The sequence below is a fragment of the Neophocaena asiaeorientalis genome, unplaced genomic scaffold, assembly GCF_003031525.2.
Source record: "Neophocaena asiaeorientalis asiaeorientalis breed wild unplaced genomic scaffold, Neophocaena_asiaeorientalis_V1.1 scaffold66, whole genome shotgun sequence".
NCBI classification, from domain to species: Eukaryota; Metazoa; Chordata; class Mammalia; order Artiodactyla; family Phocoenidae; genus Neophocaena; species Neophocaena asiaeorientalis.
Genome location: NW_020172677.1, coordinates 787,061 through 808,471, shown reverse-complemented (window position 1 = coordinate 808,471; position 21,411 = coordinate 787,061). Strand labels below are relative to the sequence as shown.

The window sequence follows — 21,411 nt, the reverse complement described above, 5'->3', positions numbered from 1 at the left end:
CTGCTCTCAAGCTACTGTTACAGGTGCGTACACCACGTATCCAAGCTAACTTTCTCATGTCTTCACAGTAATGGAAGGAATCAGAGATATAGATAATAATAAACATTTTGGGTAATCTAAAAAGATATGTATAGATTCATAATACAGGGATATTATTTTCCATTCCAAGTATCAAAGCAAAATGTTTATCCAAAAGCAATGCTATTTCAGAAAAAAATAATTCTAAAAGGGCAGTGGTGGTATTGTTTTGCAGCCTTGTGTAACCAGTTCCTTGTATTAAATTCTGCCTGTTGAGATAATTTTTATTTTCTTGACTTGAACGATAGAGTACTTTGTGCCAAAAGCACCGTTTTAAAAAAGGTTAAAATTTATGAAAATTAAGCTGTAAATATGTGCAATCATTTGTACGTAAAAATAACACACTCTCTTAGCTTCTAAAGAGGCAATGTAGCATAATAGCTAAGTGCGTGGGTTCTAGAGCTAGACTCTCTGTGATCGGTACCTTGCTCTGCCCCTACCACCTTTGATACTGCTCTGGACTGAACTGTGCCCCCCCAAATTCATGTGCTGTAGCCATAACCCCCAATGTCACAGTATTTGGAGATAGGGGCCTTGGCGAAATAATTAGGTTTAGATGAAGTCATGAGGGTGGGGAGGGGACTTCATGATGAATTAATGCCCTTATAAGAAGAGACACCAGGGCACTCTCTCTCTCTCTCTCTCTCTCCCTCACTTCCTATCTCTGCCACCTGAGAACACAGCGAGAAGGCAGCCATCTGCAAGTCAGGAGGGGTGCTCTCACTGGAACCAGACCATACTGGTACCCTGATCTCGTACTAGCAGCCTCCAGAACCATGAGAAAAGAAATTTGTTTTTAAGCCATCTAGTTTACGGCATTTTGTTATGGCAGCCCAAGCTAAGACAGAAAGCTTGGCAAACTACTTCACCCCCTGTGTCTCAGTTTACTCATCTGCGCCTACCTCAAAGTGTTATTATTAGGATATAGTAACCGTTAGTTATTATATACAAAGCACTTAGAACAGTGCCTGACACACAGTAATGTCTCTGGAAATATCAGATGTTCATGTTATTAGTAGAAGTAGGACTTGCTTCGCAGATGGTAATGAATACAGGTATCCATTCATACTCTCCTGTCAAGCTTCTATTATGATCTACAGCACACATTTATGTAATCGTTAGCCAAGATTATGGGGCACAGCTAAAAAATGATGATAAGTAGCACATGTGGAAAGGAATGGATTGGCCTTATTAGTACCTGTTTAATAAAAAAATTCAATGAATAGAGATAAATCCTGGTCTTGCAACACTGGTAAATGGGTAAGTTAGCTTCTTCCATGTATTTCCTTTAAATCCAGAGTTTACGTCATAATATTTACCTCATGGTGCTCAACTAATGTTATGCTAGCTTTCTTGGCAATACTTCTGGTGACTGCCAATGAACTTAGGTTCTGACCTCTATGAAACAGAAGTAAAGCAGAGATAGGGTGAAAATTTTAAGCAAAAAAATCTCTTCTGTACGCAGGAATAAGTGAACTAAATGTGTAGAATGTAAATGTTCTCGGGAGGCAAAGGAATATCCATCACACGCACAAACTTTTATCTGCATGTGTGCAGATAGATAAGAATTCCATCTGGAGTGATCTTTCAGGACACACATGTTATAAATGAACACATTTTAGTGTTTGGTGGACCATGGGTAAAAATTTATTTTCTCTTATATTTGTCAAGGGCTAAGGAACTAAAAATATTATAATGAAACATTATAAAGAATGTTATGCATAATTAAGTATACATATACAATGTATGCTGTATTTTTCTGAGGAAATACCTGTATACACATGTCGATTAAGTTCACAGTGTTTCTTTTGGGAGTTCCATACTGTATTCTGGGGGCAGACCAATGAATTGTTCACATAGACATCCAAACGTTGACGTGTGGGGAAAAAAATTCCCACCAGAACAGCCTGTTAAAAATAAACAACATTTTTGCATCTTAAGAGAACAATGAAACAGAATATTTAGAATTTAGCACTTAAAAAATATCCTTTATACATGCCTTCTGGAGAATATTAAAACTAACTTTTATGGATTCAGGATACATATTGAGTTAAAAATTTTAAACAGATTTACATTCAACCATTCATAGAAATGAATGTAATGTAAGAAAAAAATATTAGAGGACAATCTCTAAATTAAAGAGAGGGTTCCTTTAAAAGATAATGTTCAATACAGGCTTTTAACTCTAGGGGCAGGGGAAACAGGAGAGTTAGCAGTGCTCTGTACAATGAAACCACACACGATTAGGCACTTAATGTTGAAAAAAATGCTTATCTCTGATTTTGGTAATAAGACTAAAAAAAGGTCAGTCAAAAAACTATGCTCATTAAATTTTGGTCATTTTTCATGTTCATTCCCCACATTTCATGCTATCAGGTATAATCATAAAGTGAGGAGACTTAGCTTTTGCAAAGGTGGGAGGAATTTATAAGGAATCTAATAAGCTACAGGTAGTTTTGGAATCTTCTTTTGAGATTGTTTGCAGAGGCTCAGAATATTAAGTCATGTTACTTCAGAGTTACCATTTTTATTTTTAAAATTAAAAATATTCTCTTTCATTAACTATTTTAGGAACTCTCAAAAGTCTCTGCCCTATTTGAGCTTACATTCTAGAATAAGGAGAGACAATAAATAAAATAAAAAATAAAGTATGAAGCATGTTAGAAGGTGATAAGTGCTATGGAAAAAAAAAAAAGGTAGATCAGAGTCTGAGTAATTGGGTGAGCCAGGCAAGGAGGGGTGGTCAGGGTAGGCCTACTGAGGAGAATGGGAGTTGACGAGGTGGGGGAGTCAGCCACCCAGAGTAGAATATTCTAGGCAGACTCACCATTGGAAGCGTAGGCCCCGGTGATAGCATGTCTGGTATATTGAGGAACAGCAAGGAGCCCAGTATGGCTGGAGGAGTAGAAGAAGTCAGAGAGCTAAGGGTTGGGGGGAGAGTCTCAGGGTGCCTTGTAGGCCATTGTGAGGACTCTGGCTCTTGTGCAAAGGCCAACAGGGAAATTATTGCAGGGTTTGGGGCACAGGAATGGCCTGCTCTGACTTATGTCTTGAAGGTATCTCGGTGGCTAATGAGGTGAGAACAGGCAGCAGAGGGGACAAAGGCAGAGCAGGAGGAGGAGTTGGGAAGCAACTGCCTTAATCCAGGGAAGAGATAACGTTGGCTCAAACCGGATGGTAGCGCTGGACGTGAGAAGTGGTGATTCTGGTTATTTTGAAGGAAGACTCAACAGGATTTGCAGATGGACTAGATGAGGAATGTGAGAGAAAGAGAGGAATCAAGAGTGATTCCAGGGCTTCCCTGGTGGCGCAGTGGTCAAGAGTCAGCCTGCCAATGCAGGGGACACGGGTTCGTGCCCCGGTCTGGGAAGATCCCACATGGCGCGGAGCCGCTGGGCCCGTGAGCCATGGCCGCTGAGCCTGCGCGTCCGGAGCCTGTGCTCCGCAACGAGAGAGGCCACAGCAGTGGGAGGTCTGCGTACCACAAAAAAAAAAAAAAAGACTGATCCCAAGGTTTTATCTTGAGCAGCTGAAAGGACAGAACTGCTATCACCATTCTCAGGTGTCTCCTTTCCTTACTCCTCTCTCTGCTTCCTCTTATCAGTGTCCTTTCTTCACGTTCTACTCTGGGACTTTCAAATCTCATACTCTTAGAAAAGAAAATCTATATTATGAGACGTCTGCTTGACCTCATACTCTTTTTCCACTGACATAGCGTATATAAAGTTAATCATCCCGGCTGAATTCTGTTTATAGCAGAGTTGACATTATTGAAGATACTTCAGATAATGTGCTGTGATCTCTGAAGTAAATTCCAAAGGTGTATTTCTGACACATATAAATAATAGCAGCATGGAAGAATGAAAATATAATCCCACGTGACCAGTTTTAGATGCATGCTATTTTTATGTAAAGGTTCAGGTGTGCTTGCTAATCACACAAGTCAGAAATCACTCTTACCCCTCAAATGTAGAAGCACAAACAAGTACATATGGGGAGAGGTGTTTGGAATTCATATGTGCTCTCAGGCTGATGAAAACTGTCTGGACTCACAGTATTTTTATGGTACCCTACTGGTCCTTGAAAATGAGCTGTAAGGCTGACGATGTTCCAGAGGACAGGGAAGGAGATAAAGTCCTTAGCAGATAGAAATATATGCACATGACACCAATAACTCTTTTTCTTTTTTAGATTTTAAAAAATTTATTACTTCAAATAATTGAACAGAAATAATCTTCATAGAATCACTGAATGACAAAGTGCATTTCTTGACAGTCAATAAATGAAATAGATAATTTTTATGTTTTTATTATTTTCTTACATAGCTATCAATAATTTTTTTTATTTAAAAAATTTTATTTTATATTGGAGTGTAGTTAACAACGTTGTGTTAGTTTCAGATAGATACACGTATTAGTATAACTGAATCAATCACTTGTCTGTGCACCTGAAACCAATTACTCTTAAGAAATAATTTCTATCTTGCCTTACCTTGTCATGGTCAACATTAAGCAACATCAGTCGAAGATTCTGGGGACTAGTGCCAGTGAAGTAGACCTCATAAGATTTGCCCAGAGCCACGATGCTATGAAACAGGGACAGTCTTCTCTGGCATGTGTACCCGGCACACCAGCCATGATCCTGTGGGCCTACATCCAAACAAATGAAAGTTCATGTTCTGTGCTATGAATATTATTAGTGCAAAGCCCGAAGAGTAATTGTATTAAAAATAAATTGCAGTGGTCAAGTTCAGCATTTACAGCCATTATCCATCCACCCATCCATTCAGTGATCTAAGCTATTTCTCAAACCTTGCCTTAAAAAGGAAGGCAGGGAAGCAACTCCCTCTCTACTATCCTTACTTTTAGACTGCCCAGGGTCAGAAGGGTATATGTTGAGGATTTGTGCTGGAAGGTCACTGAAGGAAATAGATTTACTTGTATCTCTACTTCAATAATCATTTAAGTCCAGGCCCCATGGAGAGGAAGAAAATGCTTGATGCTTTCTCCTATTTCACAAGTGTGACTTTGGGTGGGGAACCAACTTTCTCAGACTCTTTGCTGAGAACTATGCTATAACAGAGATAATTTGTTAAAAATAAAGCCTGTACATAGAAAACAGGGACATTTGTATGTCTGAACCACTGATTTATTAATTATTTCTTTCACTCATTTGTTCATTAATTTGTAAATTCGACAAACTCTTTTGTGTTTTTTTATTGCCTTTAACCTTCCTCCACTGTTATTTTAATAAATTTTTGTTAAAGACTGTGATTATAGGTACTATTGGAGGGTCAACGTCATTAAATAACTGAAGCAATCTGAGAAATAACACTCCATTAAACCTTCTAGAAAACCAAAAGAAAGTGGATGCTTTGCACCTGAATCCAGAACACATGTAACATGACTGCTGTAGAAAACTTCTCTATTTCACTCAGTTTTAAAGTATAAAACAGTGAGTGAGACATGGAATGATGAATTTTCTTGATGTATTTATTCATAAGCTCTGCTTAATTTCCTAGCTTGCTTGGAATTATTATCAATATTTATAAATGAAGTTTGATTGAATTTTAAACCAATATAAACTTCTGAAGCTTAAGTACAGCATAACCTATCCTTTATTATCCAAAATATAAATCCCACTTTTGAAGAAACCTTCATTGTGGGTTTTGAAAATAGAAATTTCTATGTATAAAATGAAAAATTTAGACTGATAAAAGCCATATTTTAAAAATAAAATTGAGTACTAAAATTTAAAGGGAAACTCTAGTGGTATGTACAAATTTTATCTTGGGAATTTTTCTTTCCACCTAGTATAGTGCATCCCAAGCTTCAAGAATCCTTCTAACACCTACATAATTTTTGCCATGCTTCTATCATTTACATTATCATTAAATTACATTCTCATTAAATTGAGACATTTAAAAAATTTATTTAAAAGAGAAATGTCATATCACTATTGTAAATGGAAAACTCATATGGCCTTTCAGAAAAGGAAAATGTAAAAACAAATAGAATGAAACCTTTCTCCACCATATAAAACAGAGCAATTCGAAAACATCTTCATTATTCACCGACTGGCCTAAAATTCTTCCCACAGTCTCTGCTTTATAAGATCTGAAAGGCAGCATTTGAAATTGGGTTGATCATAGGTCATAGAAACCAGGCAGACTGCATGTTGGGGCAGAAGTGGGGAGTGACTTAAAATCATGTAACTTTGAGACACTTCTGATTTAGCTCATTCTATTCTCTTCAGCAAGTTAAAAAAAAATGAACTTGTAGGGTATTGACTATTTTAGGAATCTTAGAATATTTTAGTACATGTTGTGACATCGTCAGGACAGAGAGACCTTTCCGATCCAGGCTATGTGCCTCTTCAGCACTTCAAAGACTCTAAGCCTGATTAGAGACTAATCTTTGCGCCCCCAATGGCACTTCAGGAATAGACAATGAGTCCCTGCCCTCTGTTTTCAGTAACTTTTAGAAGTTCACCTATTTATTCAAAAACTCTTGAATGACAAGACTCATGGAGACCATTGCCTCTCCTTGGGCTAACAGCCACCAAGGACCAGAATGGAAGAGACCTAGACTGTGGAGCTTGACAACATAGTCATGACAGTTAAAGGAATTAGGAATGAGAAAGACCAAAGCCAACCAAACAAAAAAACCCCACAACACGCTGATTCAAGATTAATTCTTCCAAGTATTCATGAGAATGAAAAACAAGCAGGCTGAGAATATTCATTCTCAAGTATTCCAAATATCATATTATCATTTTTTAAATTTATGTAAAGAAAATTGTTTTTTTTGCAGACTCTTGGATCAATTTTTTCTTAAATATATTTATGCCACCTTCATACCTATAAAGATTACTCAAGGAATAACTTTCCTCCTCTTCTTTTCTTTTTTTTTTGATATTAATGCATTTTATTTTTTTAACATCTTTATTGGAGTATAAATTGCTTTACAATGGTGTGTTAGTTTCTGCTTTATAACAAAGTGAATCTGTTATACATATACCTATGTCCTCTTCTTTTTCTAATGGTCAATTTGGAGTAATTGTCCTGGCTTTCTAATGTGGGGGACTGCTGAAGAGTCAAGTCTCTCTCCTGCACGTAGATCTTACAAACAGAAGGCAAGGAAATCCCTATGTATACTAGTTTTATGTGATAGATAATTTATGAGACACGTCCATGAATGTAGTAAATAGTGAATGCCTTGAGTAACTCTAGTTTGTTTACATTGAATACCTACCATTAATGAGATCAACATAACCATTGCTCACTATAGCTACTGGTGAGAGTCTGCGAGTTTCTGCGTCGGAATCCAGGCTTTCAATAACCATCATTGCATATTCCATCCCAAAGCACCGATAGCTCTGCCATTCTGGAATGTACTTACAGGTTGAATCTCTAATAATTCCTAGAAACATAGGAATACACATTTAGAAATGAAACAGAATCTCCTTACAAAAGCTTCCACATACTATCTTTTGCTTGTTACATAACATTAATAAGTAGAAAATATAAATTAGTTGAGTACATCAATCATTAAAAATAAAAGATATATTTTGTTTCATGAACCAGAGGACAAACAGAATAAGATCCAACAAACCTTTATAAGGTGCTTTCTCAGTGACAGGAATTCTACTTCCATTTGGGAATGTGAGCATCACATTAGGAATTCTATAGTCTCCAATTCCAAATTGGCTATTTCCATTCCATTCATATTCTGCTTCAGGTATCACTGAACCAGAATTCCCCAGAAAGGAGCCATCCATATCTCTAAGAAAAGATTTCCTTTTGGCATCACAAACCATGTCTACACAATCAGATGGATTCACCTTACTGTGAAGAAAAGGTGAAATGCATGAATACTTAGATTTGGTATACCTCCCTGTCTCTAGAGAGCATTTGAATATACTTGCGCATTTGATAAGAGTATCAAAAAAATTAATTGATTGAATCTTATTTCAGAAAGGATTCAAAGTGCGACCAAGTAGCATATGTAATTAGCATTGTAATGAGGCCTGATTTTCCACTGTGTTGATTTGGTCTATTATTATGAATCCATTAACATTTCAAAAGGACAAATTGTACCTGTGGGAAATAAAATTAGAATTCCATTTTGCTATTCCGTATTTTGTCGAATGATAGATTTCGTATTTGTGCATTGCTCAAAATATACTAACATTGCCCAAAGAACAGGTAAATTACTCAGTTGTGCAGACATACAAAATCCTTGTGTTAGCAGGGAAGTCTTTATTTTTCCCTTCTTTCTCTTTTTTTAATGGGTCTGTAAGATTTATAAATGTATCATATGCTTTTTATAAAATAATCTAAATACTTAATATAAGTTCAGTCCCCTTCACCTTTCTATCCTAAGCTCTTAGGCTCACCACCAATTACAGATTAGTATATATTCTTGTAGACTTTTGCCTACATATATATACAAACAGATATACTTAAATTATGATTTTTATGCTATATATTTTAATAACCATTTTGTAGACACCTGAACTGTAAGAGATGAAATACTATAAACTCATCATGCAGTTCAATCGTAGAAGGTATTCTGCCTTCGTTCTGAACTACCTGGAGTGTTGACTGTTAACTGGTTATAATAATAAAATGGCTGCTTAATTTGCAATGTACTATACATTGTATATTATATATAGTATACAGCATACTTACACTATATGATATACACCATGGGGAAATAGAAATTCATTCTACAGTTATAGCAGCAAAATACTATCTAATAGATCTGAGCTTTTTGAAAAGAAAGACGTGAAGCTATAACTTATCCCTTACTCTACTGTATTAGTTTTGGAGATGATTTGAGTAAATATTTCTGTGGGTCATGTGTTCTTTGTGTTCAAGTATGTGCAGAGTGCTTTTGTGAGCAAGTCTGTGAATAGACTGCCCAGTGGCACTCTTACATTATGGTTTAGGGCTCTGTCTTACTTCAGGTTCCAAAGAAACAGAGCCTGAGATGTGGATTTTTGTTCAAGTGAGTTATTAAGGGAGTCCTCAATAAGGGAAGGAGAGAAGCCATATAGGGCAAGGGAAAGAAAAGGGAGATGACTATGGTCTATAGACTAGCTTCAATCTGATCCCAGGAGAATCTCTTGATCACTAACTACACCCAGAGCTGTTCCACTTTGAGACAAGGGGGCTGGCCCTTCCGTCCTCTGCATAAATTCGTCATTTTTTGTGGACTACAAGAAGGCAGTGGTAGGGAGAGCTTTAGCCTCTCACAGCTATTCCTGTTTGGCTAAGAGCAGTCTTCTGGAAAAGCAGGCAAATGTAGGTCATTATTGGCCAACATTTAGAGCATCTGGGGACTGGGTGAGCTACCCAGTAAAAGGGATCTGGGATTGTGCCAACAGTATCCCAATAAAAGCACAGGACTCAAAGACATATTTTTAAATGTAATATTTTCTTCATGACCTAGATGTTAAAATTATATATTAAATTTGAAAGATTCAATGATAACTAAATAGGAGGTAACAGCTTTCTAGTGGGGAGAAGCTCTACTGAGCCAAAAAACACTGCAGTTCAACAATTATTAAATGAGGAGGTATGGGGTTGTCATCAAAATAAGATCAGATGAAGTCAAACTATTTATGAAACACTGCATTTCTCTGAAGAGATGCATAGCTAATTAGCATTATTTCTTGTCTTCTCTCTATACTGAAAATGGTCAAAGAGCTCTAATGGAAACTTTCTTTCCTCCAATATTGTCTTATATCTAAATTCCTGGTCTGCATGTCTTTTGAAGAGTAGCAGTTATTGGCTATATTCTTTCAAGACTTAGAATCTACGTGGTTAGCTTCTAGAAATATTCTGACACCAACTAACCTCTGTGATTGAAAAAAAAAATCACTGTTCAAAGTTTCTGCATATTTTTAGTCACAATGATTATAATGATTCCCATTTAATTTCCAAGTACATGTTGGGATGCATATAATATTTGTAAAGCAAAAGGAAACAAAAGAGGTAAGGGAAAGGGAAGAAATGATAGACATGACTTTCATTCCTAATGACTATTAATGGAGAGATATTAATGTACAAATATACTTCTGGCCCATTCTCTTTTATGTTTAATGATGGTGCTATGTATGATACATGGGGGAAAAAAAAGTATGAGAAAATATACATATTAAGGCCTAGCTTGTTCAACTTACTTGAAGACACAGATATATTAAATACTCTTAATTTTCACAATGTTGATTGAAATTTCATAGACATAAACAGTTACTTTAAATTTAGCAACTTTCTCAGATCTATGGCAGGGAGAGAAAACAATGGAAAACTGTGATGACAGAAAAGAAGAAACTGAGTTATCATATATTTTACCTTATATCGGGTCTATGTATAAATATTTTTGATTGTTCAGTAGTGTCAACCAGCTGTATGTTCTTCACATGGATTGGATGCTGTAAATCCTCATTTAAAGGGTTAGTAATGAATATCACATTAGTTTCACCTGAACAAACATTTTTAAATCCAACAAATGTGGAACCTAAAACATAAATAATAGAAAAACAATTACTTCCTATAGAGAAAGGGTAAAATCAGTTTCATTTCATGTATATTCCACCAATCATTTAACATTACCTTGAACATGGAACTCTTACCTTATGTGGCAGATAAGTCCACCACTATTTGTGGACTGTATCCACACCACTGAGTAGTCCTCTCCCATATTTCCTCTGAGCTTGGCATATTTTCTCTGTGATTTGCATTGGACAATGGGACAAGAGCAATTGTAGTATAAACAGATCTGAAAAGTGCTTGCATATTAGGGCTCACTCTCTCTTGGTGTTCTTGGGGAATTCTGTGATTACCAGCATGTGAATATGCCTAGGAGACATTTGGCTCAGTCACTCTCATTACCCCATCAAGGGCCAGCACCAGCCACCAGACATAGAAGTGAGACTATCCCAGACTAACCAGCCTCTACACATCTTGTAAAGTGATGGCAGCTCAGTGAATAATCCCAGGTAAGATTAGCAGAAGAATCACCGAGCTGAACAAAGCCCAAATTGCCAATCTACAGAATCATGAGCTCATAAACGGTTGTTTAGAGGCTTTGAATTTTGGGGATGGTTTGTTATGCAGCAAAGGCTAACAGAAATATTATTGCTCTCTTGGTCTTATTGCATATATTATGTGGCCAAAAGATAAAACTGATTAGATCAAAAAACGATCCCCTTTGCACTTAAAATCCAGTAACTCAAAACTGAAAACAGCAAAAAGTGAATCCAAAAAATTCTTAAATTAGTTATGTGCTATATACTACCCTGCTTGACTGTATTTTCTCCTAAGAAAATATTGTATACACATGAATATAAGCCTGTAGATGAGTATCAATAAAATACTATAGTAATAGATGCGGTTTGTTCCCTGTGTAGATCTCCTTTATTGGTCCTAAACCTATGTAGCATGTTAAATAATTTTTGGCAGGGGTATCATTACAAGTAACACTAAAAAATGATAATTTGTTCTGCATTTCTGGGAATTAAAGTTATGAGAAATAATATGTCAAAACTTAGATGTCTAATTTATTGAACTGCTTTCTTTCAGGTGACACTGGTTAAAGTTATCATGAAAGGGAGATTTGCTGGCTCAGTGTATTTAATGGGCAAAGCGAAAATACTTGGTATGTTTGCTACATCTATTTTAATTATTTTACATTTTTAAGGATGCAGCCTGGTTCAGTGAAAAAGCAGCAGATTTTAAGTCAAAAGATCTTGATTCTGATCCTAGTTATGCCAGCAGCTGTGGGAGTTTGGCAAAACATTTAAGTTCTATGAACTAAAATTTCTGCAGTCATAAAAGCTTCTAATAAAATAAAACCCTAATTATATAAAAGGGCTTTACAATTTAGAGAAACTAATTAATATTAAATCACTATTCCAGTGCTTTTTCTGTTGTTTTAAAAAGAAAATGAAATGTCAGTTCTTTTATATGTATGAATGTTGCCAGGGAACTATTCTTGAAATTGACTCTGATGTCTGGTTTCTTTGCTTGTCGTATTGAGCAGATTAAATTAATCATTATTTTTTTTAACTAACAATGAAACATCACTAGTTATATTCTACATATTCTTTACAGAACTTAACTGAGTAGACTTTCAAAGACTGTGTTTAAACTTGCCTGAGATGTCCAAAAGACCACTGATGGCATTGTAACTCATGATCCCTGCATGGGGTTTCCGCGGTGCCATGTTATGTGCTGAAGCAAAGGTAGGCCAGCAAATCCCACTTCTCCCACCTTTTATAAAAAGAAGAAAGTTAGTGAAATTTGAATATGCACTCATATGAACCCCAAAATTTAAAGTTCTAAAATCTTTACCTGAGGGAGGTCTAGAGCTTCGATGGGCAGCAGACAGTTCAATATTGGGATCATCATTAGTTAGGACATCAGAGCAATTAAATTCAGGGCTACTTCCAACAATTAATGAGTTCTATTTTAAAAAAAAGTTCAAACAGTAAGCTTTATTAATAACTTTTCTTAAAAGAAAACATAATAATGAATAATAATGAATGCCACTGTAGCAAAACACAACCTGTATAACTTTGAGAAGTGGATCATTCATTAAACCAAGTTAAAAAAGATGTGATTTTTGCCCCAAGTGGATGACATTCAAAGTCAGATGGGGGAGACAGGCATGTAAATAATTATATTTAAAGAGATGTTATGTTTCCATGATAGGAATATGTGCAAGGCAAGTAGGAACAAAAAGAGGAGGGAGTGTCAAAACTACCTAAGCTGGTTCAGGAAAGACTTCATAGAGATAGTGAAAATTTAACTAATTGTGGCAAGATTAGCAGGTGATAAGCAAGAAGAGCTGAGGGAAGGAGTGGGGAGAGGGAAGGACGGAGGGCTTCTTGGCAGAAGGCAATGAGCACAGAGGCAGGAGGTGTGGCTAGTAGGGCAAAGAGGTCAAGAAAATCATCTGTATTCAAGAATTCTACCCTTGTCAGAGTTGCTCTTTCTGCTTTGTGTGGCTGCGTTCAATTCTTACCTTAATCTGCACTGTTTTACTGGAAATTCTGTGAGATATAGCAGGTGGCGTGTAAATCATTGAAGAAATGGCCATTCCATTGTCAACCAGGGTCACGTTATAGATACGCACACTCTCCGTGGTCTGTAATAGAACTTGGAGGTTACATCGTATGAAATATAATCATAAAAGAAAATAAACAATCACTGTTTTGGGATCCATTTACCTGAAAATAAATTCCGTAATCCCAGCATGCCCAAATGGTAAATCCCTGTATAAGAGAGCATCCAGGAAGGCCATCTTGGTTCATATAGATACCAAATAAACCTCCATGGGCTTCATTGTCAAACCACTTTTCCAGAGAATAAGACTGACCTTTGAAGGAAATATGGAACCAGTAAATTAACATTATGAATCAAGTCATAGAGTTATAAGCAGTATCAGTTAAAGTTGAAATTCTTTTAAAAGTTAAATATATGAGTCTGATGCAAATTTTAATAACATGATCAAATATTTGTATGGTTCAGCTACTTACAGTTTATTCTATTTAGTATTTCTCTTATCTAATTTGTCTCTTCAATGTTACTCAGAATAATTGTATATTCATTTGCAAAAGTTTACTTTAGTGCTAGCACCCTTAACTTATTATATCTGGTTAAACATGAATTTCTTTAGAAAGATTATGAAGTTTGAATTCAAACAAGGCTAAACTTGAAAAACACAATGATACCACTTGCTGTCTATAAATGTTACTGGTTCCTTCTGGCCAGCCCATTTTCAAGTTAAGTGTCACTTCCTTAGAAGGCCTTCTCTGACTACCGGATTCATAGTTAGCACCTCAGTTACTTAACATGGCAATTAAAATTTTTTTCACTTTGATATTTAATTACTACTTATTTGTGAATTATTCATCTCCTCTCTCCTATAAGAACGTAAGCTTCATGAAAGAAGAAACTGTCTAGCTCCTTCATGGCCAGATTCTTAGAGCCTAGAAGGTAATGCAGAGGTAGGTGCTCATCAAATACTTCTTGAATTAATGTATGCATGACCTTGGGAAAGTTGCTTAGCATTTTATAACTTAAATTTCCTCATATATAAAAAATTATAATGTCTAATTCAGGGTTGTTTCAAAATGAAATGAAATAACCCACATAAAGTGCCTCAATAAATGGAAGCTATACCCATTATTAATATACAGGATAATTAAAGTGGATTTTCACGAAAGTTTTACTTATGTACAAATCAGATCAGTGGCCTTAAAAACTCGTCCCAGCCATGCATAAATTTGAGGATTCCCCATAAAGAGCAGCACTGCCTCCTAAACTGTACTTTGTACCAGCTCTCTTGTCCAAGTTCCCCAGGATCTGACTTCCTCCATCTTCGATTGCTTTTCCCTTCTTCCTAGTGTCCTTTGAGACTGACATTTCACCTACGGTCGTCGGCCTGGTTTCTATTGTTTCCTCCCTCAGAAGCTGTCTGCATGGCTACACCTTGGTTCTGCACAATGTAGCCCCATGGACAAGGATGGCTCCACCTTTGGACCCACGTGTGGCAGAGCTCCCTTCCCAGCATCCCAGCCTGTTCCTTGTTAGGGAGATGAACTGTGTAAATTGATGTCCCATTCCGGGAACTTAAACCCTCAGTTCCTCTGTGATGCCTCATATTTCAGTTGCTCCTCATAAACACTCCCGATTATTTAGGAAGATCAATATATTCAGTGAAAAATGCATTATGTGGCATTATACATATTAGTAAATATTCACATTCACAGGTCATATTTTGATTAAAAAACACAACAATACTTCAAAGAAGTTGAAGAGAAATTACATATTTAAAATTTTTTTTTTCTTTTTTTTTTTTTGCAGTACGCGGGCCTCTCACTGTTGTGGCCTCTCCCGTTGCGGAGCACAGGCTCCGGACGTGCAGGCTCAGCGGCCATGGCTCACAGGCCCAGCCGCTCTGCGGCGTATGGGATCTTCCCGGACTGGGGCACGAACCCGTGTCCCCTGCATCAGCAGGCGGACTCTCAACCACTGTGCCACCAGGGAAGCCCTATATTTTAAAAATTTAAGTCAAAGAAAAGCTACTTTAAGCTGTTGGGAACTAAAATATTTAAAAAGAACATACACCAAGGAATCAGTTATATCTGTGGCGAAGTTGTTTTATTCCTTCAAAATGTACTTTGCACAAGAAAAAAATTAGCTGAAGTCCAATAGTTTTTGAATTTACAGAAAAAAAATGCTTATTCAAAGAATTTCAAAAATACCTATAGAGATTGAAAAAATCAACTGTAGAAGGGCTATACATTTTTCAGATAAAATTCCATTTCCTTTAGCTAAGTTTCCCAAGAGGTAAAGCCAGCAGGTCTAGCATTCTTTGACTTTTTTGATTCAATAATTAAGTTATCTGGTTTAAAAGTCAAGAGTTTATAGAAAGTTATACAGTAATAAGTGACCAGTCACCCTGTTCCTACTCACCTTCAATGACTTTTTGCTTTTACACTTTCAGTGTTTCTTTATGTAAATGCATATACCATACATATTCTTTTGTTCCCTTTCTAAGTAACCTCCACTTATCATTTTAGAATGTTCTGGTGACTTCTCCATATTAATACATAGTATGCATCTTTTTTCCTTCTTTTTTTTAGAGGGGCCCAGTGTTCCAGTGTTTGGCTTTATACAACTAGCCCACAGTAACTGGACACAGGGTAGCTTTCCATTTTCTGCCAGTACAGGCCAACGCTGTGATGAATAACCTTGCTCACAGCCCTTTTTCTAACTGCTGTAGAGGCAACTGTTAGATTACAGGAAGTAGAAATGCTGAGTCAAAGGTAAATGCCTCTATAATTTTGGTAGCTATTGCCAGATTCCCCTTTGTAGGGGTTATATCATTTTGTCCTTCAACCAGCAAAGTGTAAATGTTACTATTTCCCTACAGCCTTGCCAGGAGAGCAGTTGTTCAGTTAATTCTTGATTTTTACTAATCTGATAGAAATGTGTCTGAGAACCCTCTGTTCATGTCCTTTGATTTTTTTCATGCTTGCAGGCTTTATCATATGAATAGTGAGCACGTATTCCTTTAAAGCGGAAGCATGAAGTAGTGACATATCCCTATAGGCATGTATCTCTATGCTTACAAGTTGCTTTTGGGAAAGTGATGGTGGGATAAGATAATCACTGTTCAGCACCATCAAACAAGCACTGAAGCTATTGTTAAGAGTGTTTGGATCATAAACATAGAAAATAGTTATCTTAAAAGCCTGTTTTTAAAGGATCTATCCTTCTTTTATTCCCTTGATACTATTAGTCAACACAACTTATCCTATTCTGTCCTCCCCCATCTCTCTGCTGATCCCTTTTGTTTATTTTCATCCCACTGCTTCTCGCCCAAGGATTACTCTCTTTCACTGTTGTGTCTTCCCAAGTCCATCAGACCCAACTGTCCACCATTCTCTACTTTACCCCCTCTTTTTCTCCCTTACACTCTCTGGCTCACTCTGTCTCCCTGGTTATCCCTCTGATTTTCTCTTTTCTTCTCATCTCCTCTACAGTCACAGGGATAGAATAAAGATACCCTTGTCAAGGAAGAGCTCATGTCCAATGGGATCAGGAATGCAAACACGCTGTGGCAGGCACAGCTAGTGGCATGGGATTGGACAGAAGGACATGAGGGTATCACGAGGACAGGGCTGGTCACCTTCCTCAGCCTGGGGCTCAGGGACCTCCCTGAGGCAGTGACTGTGAAGGGGAGGCCTGGGGAGCAGCAAGGCCCGGTCTCAGGAGGGTGAGGATGGGGACGGGGTCTCAAGAGAGGTCCTGGGGCTGCAGTGTCCTAGGGCCAGGGAAGAGCGTGGCATCCTGGGGCTGCCGGAGAAGGGTGATGGGGTGAAGGATGAGAAGAAAATTGGTTTTAATTTTTTCTTTAAACCCAATATTATATGGAAATAATTTAGTTTGTTGAGTTCTTTCAGTGCCTAGGAAGAAGCAATATTACTTTTCAACTCACAAACAATAATTATTTGTTTCGAACAAATTTGGACAAGTTATTTCCTAATTTTAGTGACTCTATGCCAAAGACTTACTTGAGCAAGGTTCACCATTGATGCGATATCCTGCCCTTCCAAATCCAGCCACTACATTATTTTGTAAGACTGTATTGGTTCCTCTATTTATCTAGTATAACGATAAAGAAAATGCTTTGGGTCAGGCTCTTACACAATTATGCAATGAGAGCAGGTATGCAACATACACTGGAAAACTAATTATGACGATACTTCCAGGAGTAAAAATTTAATTCACATTCACCCCATTCAAATTTATAATACAAATGAAGTACTGAAATTACCTTAGCTTCTTGGTGTAAACCTGCCACTAGATACTATACTTTAGATTTCATTATAAAAGTACATTAAAGAGATTACTTTTCATTTCAGTCACAGAATCCACTGGACGTGGTTGAATATTAACAAGCCATAGACAAAATTCCAGTATTATAACAAGGCTACAAAAATTTTATCACTCTTTTTTGGTTATATTCTGTTACCAATTTGATTTATTAAGAAAAAGACAACTAAGGCAATTACAGTGGACCATAAAATTCAGTAGAGGCATTCATTAAAGAAAATCTGCTATAATAAAAAACTGGGTTAGAACAAGTAGGTAATTACTAAACAAATTTATTTTATGAGCCAAATCAGAGTGGTAGAAAATGAAAAGTATGGAGCACAGAAGGTTTAGTTCTTGCCTACACAGAATCAGCAAAACGGTCCAAATCTCACTTATTTAAAGCATGTTAAACAGCCTTATTTTTAAAGATTATGATAAAAATAGAGTCAAATGGAATTCATAAAACTAAAAAAAATGGTTTCAAAAGATATAGATAACTTTAAAGATTTGGAATTGACATTTGATTACATTCTAACATCTATAAATAGACAAAAAGAGAACATTATTACCTTATAAATGTATACTAAGTTCCAGGCTTTCAGATTTTGCTTTAAGGTAATTATTAATAGTTGTACAAAAACAAAATTCAATCCTTACCCTATCTTTCAAAGAGAGCTTTTTAAATTCCTTTTCTTTCCTATGGTATAAGTAAGTAAGATAAAAACAAGAGGAAGCTATCTTTCCTCTAAATCCTCTCTGTACTTTCTATTTTCTTGCTTACAATCTCACTCTACATCTAAATAAATACCTATAGTAATTGAAGAAACTTCACGGGAAACAAGAAAGGTCCAATTAGTAATATCCGATAAGAGTAAATAACCTTGCATATAGAATCATAAGAGTTTTAGATGAGAAATGGATTTTAGAGATTTTATAGTCTATCATTATAATTTTGCATTTAAATTCAGAGTTAAATAGTAAAATGTGTAAGGCATTCAGTCAATTAGAAGCAGAGAGACCCTGTAATGGAACTTGAAAGCAATAATTAATGTTGGAGAAGCAAGTAAATAAGAGAACTATTTAAACCAATGGACGTCAACACAGAGAAAAATCCAATGGCTACTGGAGCTCACAACATCTTTAAAGAAAGTTCATTCACTCCTTTAATCAGCTCACTTTATCCACAATCTTTATCTAAGAAGAAATCATTTTCAATGACATTTTGAGATTTACAAATTATACAGAAATTATAATCTTCAGTAAGGGAATTACAAATTATAATTTTGTCTACTTATAATTTTAAATTTGTTCACACTACCTCAATTGCTGCATGCCAGAGAGTTGAGCTCAAGTCTTTTCTGTTCTGATAGGTTCCTGGCCAAACTGAAAGCGTAACCAAGTTTCCTCGGACTCTGTTGGCATCCCCCCATATTCTCATGCCTGGAAAAAAAGAAGATTCCCCCAAATGAGTACTATAGGGAATGTCTTTCATTTCTTCCATGAAATTAGTTTTCTTATTTGAACCTGACAAACAAACCCTTTTGATTTTAGAGTGAACCCTCTGAACTCTCTGATACTCTACCTCTTTAATAGACTACCTGAATTAAAATCTTTTGTTAAATATGTGGGTTCACAGGCTCCACCTTAGATTTTAACAAATATACACACAAATTTTATACACCTTAAATGAATTTGTATTATGCTTTAGACTGATATTCAAGAAAGGACAACCCCCTAAATCAAATCAAATATATATTTTTTAAAAATTATCTTTATTTGTGAATAATCCTTTTGTTTTATATGTGAGAAGTATGTTAAAAGTCAGTAATTTAAACTATTGGTGATTAAATAACTCACATAAGATCATGGTCTGGTAAATAATTCTTCTAGAGCTGTACTGTCCAATATGACAGCCATAGCCACATGTGACTACTTAAATGTAAAGTAATATAATTAAGTACCATTAAAATTAAAAATCCAGTTTCGCAGTCACATTAGCCACATTTCAAGTGTTGAATGGCCACATGCAGTTTAGTAATTGCCATGTTAGCACAAACACAGACCCTTTATTTCCATTCTTGAAGAAAGATCAATTGGACACCCTGGCTCTAGAGTTTGCAGACAAGGTTGTCTCAGAAGACATGTTATTGGACCGAAATACCATATTACCTTCCCCCACTGTAAAGTGAATCACGTTATCATCTATGTCCAATCCATCTGTCCCAAATACACCAACTGCAGGGGAAAAGCCACTGTGAAAAGCACAGCCTTGAATATAAGATGAGCCACGTTCTTGAATCTATAAAACATCAGGATTCAGTGAACATTTTAAAAACAAAGTTAAAGGATATTTAAAGAAAAAAATTTGAAGTAGGTGATTTTCAGAAAACAAATCTTGATAAACAAAATACTCAATTTACATTCCATGAAAGAAGATGACTTCCCAGCAGACCTTTTAATGCTGGGAAATTTCCATATATCTTCGGTTTATGATTAAAAAGAGCCAAAAAGAAATGCTTATTTTAAATGTGAATTAAAAATTCTCAAGTGCTTTTCTATGCATTTATATTTCTATCATTACCTACAAAATGCTAAGGAACTAAAAATTATTTTTCATAACAGTTTATTATATGATGAGCAGGGATTTTTTTTTTTTAACCACGGAAGTCGATACTCAAGGCAGGGGTTACAATTCAAATGTCTGTAGGAAACAGTCAATGAGTAGTTTAGGGGTTTCAATTCCAAACCTACATGATTTAAAATTTTTATTTATTTATCTTTATTGACATATAGTTGATTTACAACGTTGTGTCAGTTTCAAGTGTAGCAAAGTGATTCAGTTATACATATATATCTATTCTTTTCCATTATAGGTTATTACAAGAATATTGAGTATAGTTCCCTGTGCTATACAGTAGGTCCTTGTTATTTTATGTATAGTAGTGTGTATATATTAATCGCAGACTCCCAATTTATCTCCCCTCCATAATATATATATTTTTAATCTTATTTATTTACTTTTCATATTTTTATTTTATATTGGAGTATAGTTGATTAACAATGTTGTGTTAGTTTCAGGTGTACAGCAAAGTGATTCAGTTATACATGTATCTATTCTTTTTCAAATTCTATATAAGAAATATGCTCTTTCTCATTTTTTCTTAAATCAGCAGCCCTCTAAGCATATTTATTTTCCCACTTTTGAAAGAGGCATGGATATACAGACATGCTTTTCATTTGAGAAATTTAAGCAACACTCACTTTGTTTAATAGTAACTGTTTGGAAATATTTTTGGTCATTGTAAAGTAAAGTAGAGATGTGAAATACTATTATAGATCTCCAATTCTTTCACCTTTTGTTCTCCATTTTCCATTTTTTTTTTTTTTACTGACCTTAAATAATGCATGAAATGGTTGGAATCAAATACTGTTGTAGTCTAAAAACGTTAATGGGAAATACATCTAAGAAAGTTTTATTATATTAGATTATAGTCTTAGCAATTCTAAGATATGGGCATTTAATAAAGTTAAATGAAAATCAAATCAAAATCAAAATACTTAATTTTGGGTATATGTAAAAATTAAAATAAAGTACAAACCTGTCCCAGGTTAAGAAATGTTACAGCGTATCTTGGATCCGTGCTATCCCTGAAGCCCTCTTGACCGCTGTGATAAAATTCCACATTACTTATTCTTGCATTTCCTAGTGGGGAAAAGAGTTATACATTTTTTTCCCTTGAAGCTGAATAAAACTTTTTGAAAAACTACTAAAGTTTTTGTAATTTTCCAAATGACAAATTTGTTTTCAACTTTTTCATGAAAACTGTATTCATTTTTCTTTGCCCTTTTAATCCAAATAAGGCAATATTTCTGAATTTGTTTTTTTACTGCCCCTCACAAGAACCTTTTTAGACATTTCTCTTTCTGAATAGCGT

The 21,411-nt window shown here is 35.7% G+C and overlaps 1 protein-coding gene across 1 annotated transcript in view; it reads right to left on the bottom strand.

Moving 5' to 3' along the window:
• PKHD1L1 (PKHD1 like 1) overlaps positions 1-21,411 on the bottom strand; it is a 152,064-nt gene that overhangs the window by 13,363 nt on the left and 117,290 nt on the right. The window contains exons 60-72 of the mRNA XM_024739724.1: positions 21,076-21,179; positions 19,646-19,775; positions 18,795-18,916; positions 17,173-17,263; positions 13,318-13,466; positions 13,113-13,235; positions 12,440-12,551; positions 12,242-12,358; positions 10,439-10,604; positions 7,692-7,924; positions 7,332-7,499; positions 4,570-4,727; positions 1,850-1,985 (exon numbers count right to left, since the gene is read on the bottom strand). Of these exons, the coding sequence (XP_024595492.1) occupies positions 1,850-1,985; positions 4,570-4,727; positions 7,332-7,499; positions 7,692-7,924; positions 10,439-10,604; positions 12,242-12,358; positions 12,440-12,551; positions 13,113-13,235; positions 13,318-13,466; positions 17,173-17,263; positions 18,795-18,916; positions 19,646-19,775; positions 21,076-21,179 (1,809 nt within the window). The remainder of the gene's footprint in view (positions 1-1,849; positions 1,986-4,569; positions 4,728-7,331; positions 7,500-7,691; positions 7,925-10,438; positions 10,605-12,241; positions 12,359-12,439; positions 12,552-13,112; positions 13,236-13,317; positions 13,467-17,172; positions 17,264-18,794; positions 18,917-19,645; positions 19,776-21,075; positions 21,180-21,411) is intronic.